Source organism: Saccopteryx bilineata, chromosome 6 (assembly GCF_036850765.1).
Source record: "Saccopteryx bilineata isolate mSacBil1 chromosome 6, mSacBil1_pri_phased_curated, whole genome shotgun sequence".
Taxonomy (NCBI): domain Eukaryota; kingdom Metazoa; phylum Chordata; class Mammalia; order Chiroptera; family Emballonuridae; genus Saccopteryx; species Saccopteryx bilineata.
The window spans coordinates 150327836-150336631 of record NC_089495.1 but is presented as its reverse complement, the minus strand read 5'-3'; the positions used below and the strand labels follow the sequence as shown (position 1 = coordinate 150336631).

The window sequence follows — 8796 nt, the reverse complement described above, 5'->3', positions numbered from 1 at the left end:
GGTACTTGGGTCTGGAAGGTCTAGTCTAGGAGATCATCCGTGAGCTTTCGGGTATTTCCCATCCCCCTTCCGAGAGGGCTGGCCAGACCTGGAAACCATAGAGTTGACGTAGCCCAGAGCGTCCCTGCCCTGGCCGCCAAGCCTGACGTCACGCAGCTGGGCGGGGCCTCCTGGAGGGGCGGAGGGACAGGAGGGAGCCTCCGGCAAGGGAAGGGCTGGCTGGCCTTGCAGCGCCCCGCAGTGGCCACGGCCGGAAGCAGCCTTGTCGGCCCTGCGGCGCTGGAGCCCTGACGCACGGAGCTCCAGAGCGAGAACGGCAGAGAAAGGGGCAGAAATGGCGGCTCCGCTCGGCTCCCGCTGAGGAGGGCGAAGCCGGCGGAGGGTCTGAGCCGTCGGCCGGGGGCATCGCTCCCTCCTCTCGCTACTTGTCTGCTCACGCCGACTTCCCTTCCTCTGCCCTCCCGTCGCCGGGCCTCGTCAGAGCTCCGCAGCGTCCGGCGGGATCGTTTCCCGGCCCGGCTCCGCTAGCCCTGACGGCCCGGCCGGCGGGCCGGCCTTGCACCGCTCTCCCGGGCGCAGCGGGCGCGGCGCGGACCCCTGCTCCCGGCGGGACCATGGTGAACACCCGGAAGAGCTCTCTGCGCCTCCTCGGGTCCAAGTCGCCAGGGCCCGGGCCTGGGGCCGGAGCAGAGCCTGGGGCGGCCGGAGGCAGCAGCCATTTCATCTCCTCTCGGACCCGCTCCTCCAAGACCCGCGCTGCCAGCTGCCCCGCCGCCAAGGCCGGGGGCAGCGGCAGCGCCGGCGGCGCTCCGGACGAGGCCCGGGTAAGAGCGGCGGCTCGGCCGCGGGGGCTTTGTCTGGCCGGCCGGGGCAGGGAGCCTGCGGCGGGCACCTCGGGCGGCCGGGGAGCGGGTCCTGCGGGCGCGGGCAGGCTGGCACCGGCTGGCGAGGGCCGCGACAGCTCTGCTGGCCCGTCTCTTTTGTGTCAAGAACAGCACTTGAGTCCTCCTCTGGACGCGGCTTTGTGGGGGGGACCTTTCGGGGACTTTAGAACGGTCTAGTTTCTGCGTCCTCGTCCTGCCTTGGCGAGCAGGGTTCCGGGGGAGTCGGGGCCGGAGGTGAGAAGTGAAAGTTCTCTGCGGTGTCAAACCCTCCCGTGCAGGGTGTCAGCTCCTGCCGGTCCCGCACTCCGGCTCGCTCCCCGACTGCTCCGGGCTGGTTCGGGCTGGTGAGGAAGTGAGTGGAGAGCCCCACTTGGCAGCCAGGCAGGGATGCTGAGAAAAGTTTGGAGCTGCTCTGACACCAACTTTGAAAACAGTCAGCGCTGTCTCCTCGCCCCGCAGGAGAGATCACACGGCATCCTGGAGCTGGAGTCAGCCAGCCGGCCGGCTGGGGTTCTAGTGAGGGACCTGGAAGAGCTTTCGGGTCACCAAAGGGGTATGTCGAAGGTTTCAGATAGTAGGTAGTCATCGCCGAGTCCCGTGGTTTCTTGGATGGTCTACATTTTTGTTATGAGAATAGCTATAAAAGGTGAATTAACACCCTCATTGTCCCACCGTCACAAAACTGACGTTTGGAGAAGGCCATTGATTTAGTTCTTTTTTTTTTTTTTAAGTGATTGAAATTTCAGTACAGCGTAAAACTCTGAACTGGCAATATGTTTTTATCACTTCAGAGGAACTGGTAAGTTTGTAGTATGAGTTGGGTTGAATTCAGAAAAGAGAGGATTGTTTTTGTCTAGAAACAAGCTAATTTAGCAAGGGGAATTTGGCTGGAAGTTGCTATTCTTTTAAAACATGCCTTTAAATCTACTCCATTTTGTTATTCCTATGGGAGGAAAGCAATATTTTATTTTCTACAGGACTCTACAATATTACGGTTTGTGTGTGCTTTTTCTCTGTATCTCACTCTTTCTCTCTGACACAAATCAGAAAGAACTGAGGTAAATACAACAGACATTTTGCTGTACTATTTTGAAGGATTTTTACTGTATCTTTGAAAATACATTTGGCTTTTATTTTCTGAAATTCTGGAAAATGTTTTCAAAATTGTCTTAATAGACTATTTGGGGGCTTAGAGAGCTTTTAGATGGAAACAAAGCCAAATCTAAAAGTTGTGCCAACTGCTCAGAGTAATTATTTTGAAAACTAGGCTTTCAGTAGAAACTATTCCACATGTACAAGCTTATTGACTTTCTGAAACTAACATATATTTTAAAATGAAAGTAAAGGTCTGTCCTTTACACTTAAGGGAAAATAAAATATTTAGAGTATAAGCATTTAATTGTATAACGCTGTATGAGTGCCTAGAGTGTTACAACAGTGTCTTAATTCATCTGACGCAATTAGCTTGTCTGTCACTGATCAGTTTGTGGTCCCAATTTTGAATTCATGGATATCATGCTGTCTTTACCCCCTGAGGAATGAGGTGAGGTAATTTGACAAGCAGCTGTTATGGAGATGTTAAAAGGCAAGGAATCAATAATCTAATGTAGAAATGAACACTTGGTAGCTTTTAAATTGCTAGAAGAATGAAAGATATAAAGTTCTTTCTATAAGGATGCTAATGAAACTTGGTTTCAAGGATCCTTTTAAAATGTTTTAAAAGACCACATAAATAACAGGGTAATGAAGATTCACTTTGAAATATTTTTCAGTTTTTTAAATTTTTTTTTACAGGGACAGAGTCAGATAGAGGAACAGACAGACAGGAACAGACAGAGATGAGAAGCATCAATCATCAGTTTTTTGTTACAACACCGTAGTTGTTCATATGTGCTATGACCGCGGTCCTTCAGCAGACTGAGTAACCCCCTGCTCGAGCCAGTGACTTTGGGTCCATGCTAGTGAGCTTTTTGCTCAAGCCAGATGAGCCCGCGCTCAAGCTGGCAACCCCAGGGTCTTGAACCTGGGTCCTTCCGCATCCCCGTCCGATGCTCTATCCACTGCGCCACTGCCTGGTCAGGCTATTTTTCAGTTTTAAGATTTGTATTCTGGTTGTAGTAGATGATGGAATGATCCAATTGCTTTCTCTGAGAAATTTAAGAGATTTAATAATCCTAAATTGTGAGTAGTTCCTTTAGAACAGTGGTCCCCAAACCCCGGGCCACGGACTGGTAGCGGTCCGTGGGCCATTTATTTGGTACCGGTCCACAGAGAAAGAATAAATAACTTACATTATTTCCATTTTATTTATATTTAAGTCTGAATGATGTTTTATTTAAAAAAAATGACCATATTCCCTCTGTTCCATCCTTCTAAGACTCACTCTTGACGCTTGTCTCGGTCACGTGATACATTTATCTGTCCCACCCTAAAGGCCAGTCCGTGACAATATTTTTTGACATTAAACCAGTCCGTCGCCCAAAAATGGTTGGGGACCACTGCTTTAGAAGAGGATATTATAGTTCCGATTTTTAAAAATTTATGGATTATATATTTCTGAAGCAGCTTGTCTATTTCTTTGCCGTATGTTTCTAAAGAGTATTGATTTGAGCCTGGTGAGCTCTTCCTCTCAAGTTGGTTTTATGTTACAAGAATTTAGCACTCCTGGTTCACTCTTTTCTGGCGTACTGCTTAAAGACATCTTCTATGTCTATGGAGTCTTAGATGTTTGCTAGTGTCTGTAAAGACTTATTTGATGGGAAGTGGAGCTGCTCTTGCTGTTACTTTAGGAGACCCTTATTTTTGTAGGAAGAAATATACATAATTGAGGAGGTTCCCCTTTCTCTAGTTTTGTGTTAAGTTTTTCTCTTTACACTTGATGCTGATTTTTTTCCTTCTCCTTACCTTCTGACTCTTTAGATTATTTCATCCATTGTATTTGGAGACATTTTATTTGTTCTTAAAAGCTATTGGACCATGAGCTATGTCTATAGTTTTGCTTTTCCCCCAGGTATTTGTAGAATAAGAAAATAAACATGATACATTCTGTAGGTTATTGGGGTGATTTTTTGTGCCCACACTTTTTAAATGTCAAGTTGACTTGTGTTTTGCAGTTCTTGTAATTACTTCTATCTACTTGGGTTTTTTGTTTGTTTACCATGTATACATAGTTTGACCTCTTTTAGGTCAGTTAATCTGACCATCAGCGATTAGCATTTATCTCCTTCACCTCAGAGTCAGTCTCAGCAAACAAACTGATGCTATATTCAGATTTGGAAAGTAGTCTTTGAAAAATATTTCAACTCTTTCATCATTCTGTTAGGTCTCTTTGCTGGTGCTTTCGGCTTTGTCATTAGCTTTTTGTACTTTTTTGACAAGGTCATTGACTCTGAATCCACGTGCTGAGAGGATGGAAATATTTTGAGTAACTTTATAGATAAACTTGCTTCATTTTAATTTTATTTAAAAAAACACTGGGTCCTTTTTTAATATTACTGAACACGTACTCCTTTTTACCTGTACTTCCTCTTTTCCACACTTATATATTTGCCAACATGACACAAGCAGAGTTATCAAAGTTGGGGATTAAACATGGAAAAGGAGCCTGGGAGGGAAATGTAATAATGCTTTATAACTTTGATGAGTAGGGAAAAATACAAGTTCCTCAGAGGTGAGCAAGTTTTCCTTATATCAGGTTCACGTGGAGCTGACCTGTGGTGGCACAATGGATAAAGCCTGGTCCTAAAATGCTGAGGTCATCAGTTTCAAAACCCCCAGGCTTGCCTGGTCAAGGCACATACAGGAAGCAACTATGAGTTGATGCTTCCTGCTCTCCTGCCTTCTCTTTCTCCTCTATCTAAAATGAATAAGTTAAAATCTTAAAAAAAAATTCACATGGAACATCATATAGGTGATATTGAATAATGTGATAAGCAGTGTCCCCTGTCACAATTTTGAATCATAGCAACTGTGGAGTTCATAGAATTCTCTCTGGTAGCCAACTGAAAATGCAACTTGAACAGTTCAACTACTGGACATTTTTGTAGTCTGAATACTATACTCACTTGCAGTTTTTTAAGGTCATGGATGAAATTTATAACACCTGTAGAAGTGAATGCATATTCCTAAATCATTTTCCCTGGCAGTCTTTTTAACCGTCCTCTGATAGGTCCTTGATTGCATGTCTCCTAAATACATAATCATAGATAAACCAATAACCTCGGGGAACCAGCTACACAGGTGGTAGGATTACAACTTGTTACGAGAACTCAGAAGCCCAACCAGCGTCAGCACCTGAATAGAGTGAGTGATCTTGTCTCTTCAAGGATTCACTTCAGAAAAGTGCTGTATTATTTTGAATTGTATACTTGGCATTTTATTTATCTTCCTCTTCTTCCTCCTTCTCCTCCTCCTCTTCTTCTTTTTAAAAAGATTTTATTTATCGAATGAGAAGTATGAACTTACAGCATTACTGAGTTAATTTCTTGATGTTTGGGTTTTTGGTCTTGTATGGGGAATGTTTTATATTTGTTACGCCTCTTTGCTGGGGGAGGATTTTCGTGAAAAATGAGTCACTGAGTAAAAAGCATTTAGGCTTTTTGGATAAAAAGTTCTATGCAAGTACAAAGTTAGGGGGAAAGCCATATATAAAATGTGTTAACTTTATTTTAAATATTAGCTAGAGATTTTTAGAGAGTTAAATATTTTTCTTTTTTTTTTAGATTTCTATTTATTCATTTTAGAGAAAGGAAAGAGAGAGAGAAGGGAGGGAGGAGCAAGAAGCATCAATTTCTATATGTGCCTTGACCAGGCAAGCCTGGGGTTTTGAACCGGCGACCTTAGCGTTCCAGGTCAATGCTTTATACACTGCGCCATCACAGGTCAGGTCTAGAGAGTTAAATATTTTATGTGGCTTATATCAAACAGTAGAAAAGACATTCACAAAGTCAATAGGCTGTAATTTGTATTATCTTTTAGATACTTTGACTCTATAAGATGACAGATGATTTTGAACTGTAAGTATTTTGTTAATTTTTTTCATTTTTAGATTGTCATTGTAGTTTTATTTGGATATACATTTGATTGAGCTTGTTCTCCCCTAGATTTTTCTATTAGAGTAGGCTGTAAGAGCCATGAGAGCAGGTACTATATCTTATTTTCACCCAACTGCTGTATTCCCAGGGCGTGGTGTAGCATCTGACACACAGAAGATGTGTCAGATCTGCTCACAAAAATTAGGGGATGTTTTATAGCTTCATATTCATTTTGTGTCTTTATTTTTTTCTATTTTTAAAAATCTTTTATTTTTATTGAATCCAGAGAGAGGAAGGGGGGTAAGGGGGAGACAGAAGCATCAATCTGTTTCTGTATGTGCCCCAGCCAAGGACCGAACCAGCCACCTCTGCATTGCAGGACAATGCTCCAGCCAAGCGAGCCATCCAGCCAGGGCTTCATATTCATTTTGAAATATCCCCTAATTCTGCTCACAAAAATTAGGGGATATTTTATTGCTTCATGTTTATTTTGAAATATCCCCTAATTTTTGTGAGCAGAATATTTAATGAATATCTGTTAAATGAATGAAATAGCACATTAAGGATCCTGTCTGTTTTGTGAAAGTTGTGATGATCAAACTTTGAGAATAGAGGATAAATGAAACACAGTTCCTATCTTCAGGACTGTTAAGTATGCACAGTAGTAGACTTATGAGAAATTATTAACAAGACAAATTAGTTCAAGGTTGGTGCCAAATGAACGATATAGATGCTCAGAAGGTAAGAGTTCTAATCCTTTCCTCACTGAATGTTTATGTTCTTTAAAGACAGAGATTGTCCTGTTCACAGCTGTCTCCTGAGTGCTTGCAATACTGCCTGCTAAATATTGCTCAGTAATAGTTTTTGAATGAATGAATGGAAAGTATGCCTCTTTTTAAAATTAGTTAAATATTGACAATCTTCACTTGTTGCATTTTGCCTGTCTGCCCATCTGTTGGTAGCCTAATAAAGAGAAGATAAATAAAGAGATGATAAACTAAAGTTTATTTAGCTTCTCATACCAGGTGTTTAATGCTGTTTCATTTAATCCCTGCATCAGCCCTGTAAGGCTGGGGCTCCTGTTTTACAGCTGAGGGTATTGAGTTGCTGCAGAAATTAAATGGCTCGTAGAAGGCCAAATAGGTAAATATATAAATCTCTAGGTCTGGTTAAATGGCCAGTAGAAGGCCAGGTAGAAAGGATAATATCTAATCTAGTTCTGTCTTCTCCACTTGTATGTCACTATCTCATCTGTATTACTATTTGATGCTGTTCAATCAGTGGATTCCTCAAATGCCTGAAGAAGTGTGGAAGGCAGCTGTTGCATAGTCAGTACACTCTGTGCATACTGTGTATAGACAGATTTTTACTATACTATCTGGAGTTGTGTCTAGGGTTGCGCTGGGACTGAAAGTAGGAACAGTGGCCTGTAGGGATATGAATTTTAGAACAGCGATTTTCAGTAATTGCTTGCTGCCTGATTGTAGGGTGTGGGTATAGGAAGAGAACAGGCACATTGTGAGATAATTTTGCAATATCTTTGCTTCCTAATATTTTAAAAGTGGCTTGGGAAAAAGAATATCCCTATAAAGAGACTAAATGTGGGGCTTGTTGTCTCCAATAGAGGGATACTTGTATTGCCATCTTTCCCTCTGCTTGGTGATACTGATTTATCATTGTGTGTATTTTCTTTTATGTTCTGGAATCTATTTATCTTTAGGGTAGATGTGTGTTTTTCATTTGAGAAAAATATTCCTACTTTAAACCTCTTGAAAAGACATTATGTGGTATATTTATATATGAAGGTAAACACTAGTGAATTAAACATGTTTAGCATTATTAGTTTGTGCCTGTATTCTAGGACCCAAATCAGGATCTCTGAAGCAGTGGTGCTTCAGGTCCTCATAAAATATGTTCTTTAAACTTGCCAGACAGATACTTAGGAGGTAATCAACCCTAACTTTTGGTGGTGAGTCTTGCTTTTAACTTTGTTCTTATACTCAGTCAAAAGATATTTATCAGGCAGCTACAACATTAAAATGTAAGTGCTATGTGGGCAAGCATTTCTGTCTCTTTGGTTCATGTGTTATAGGACTTCCATGTTGCAAAAGTCAAGGAGGCACCATTCATACTATATTCTATGTGAATGGCACCTCTTGGAGTTGTACAGTGCACTCCTTATATGTTATATGCTGCAATGAAGGTATTTTCCCCATACAATGTCCCTTGACCTCAAGAGTGGAATAGAGTATACATGTACTTAAAATAAATATTACTTCCAAGTTAGCTGCTCTAGCCTCTATTTCTAGGAGTAGTATACTATATGGATTTCTGTATCTCCACACCTCTGCCAGTATTTGAAATTTTTTACCTTTTTGATTGCTTTTCTTTTATTACTAATGGTTATGAGCAACTGTTTATGTGAAGAGTATTTTTTAAATTTCCTCATTTCTGAAATACTTAATATTTTTTGCCTATTTTTCTATTTACTACTAGTTTTGCTATGTTTTCTTATTTTCCAAGAGTATTATATAAGCCTAACCTTAACCCAGTGACTTTTTTTTAAATAAATGAGTCTCTTTTTTTTTCTTTTTATTCATTTTTCCTAGAGAGGAGAGAGTGAGAGATAGAGAAAGAGAGAGAAGGGGGAGGAGGAGCAGGAAGTATCAACTCCCATATGTGCCTTGACTAGACAAGTGCAGGGTTTTGAACTGAAGACCTCAGCATTCCAGGTTGATGCTTGATCCACTGTACAACCACAGGTCAGGCTAACTGAGTGACTTTTTTTTTTTTACAGAGACAGAGAGAGAGTCAGAGGGATAGATAGGGACAGACAGACAGGAACAGAGAGAGATGAGAAGCATCAATCATTAGTTGTT

The 8796-nt window shown here is 41.9% G+C and overlaps 1 protein-coding gene across 5 annotated transcripts in view; it reads left to right on the top strand.

Annotated features, from left to right (window-relative positions):
• The first annotated feature begins 262 nt into the window (after nt 1-262).
• The window catches only part of ATAD2B (ATPase family AAA domain containing 2B), a 164116-nt gene continuing 155582 nt past the window's right edge, over nt 263-8796 (top strand). For all 5 annotated transcript variants that reach the window (XM_066234023.1, XM_066234022.1, XM_066234020.1 and 2 more), the window contains exon 1: nt 263-824. In XM_066234023.1, the coding sequence (XP_066090120.1) occupies nt 615-824 (210 nt within the window). In that variant the 5' untranslated portion in view covers nt 263-614. The remainder of the gene's footprint in view (nt 825-8796) is intronic.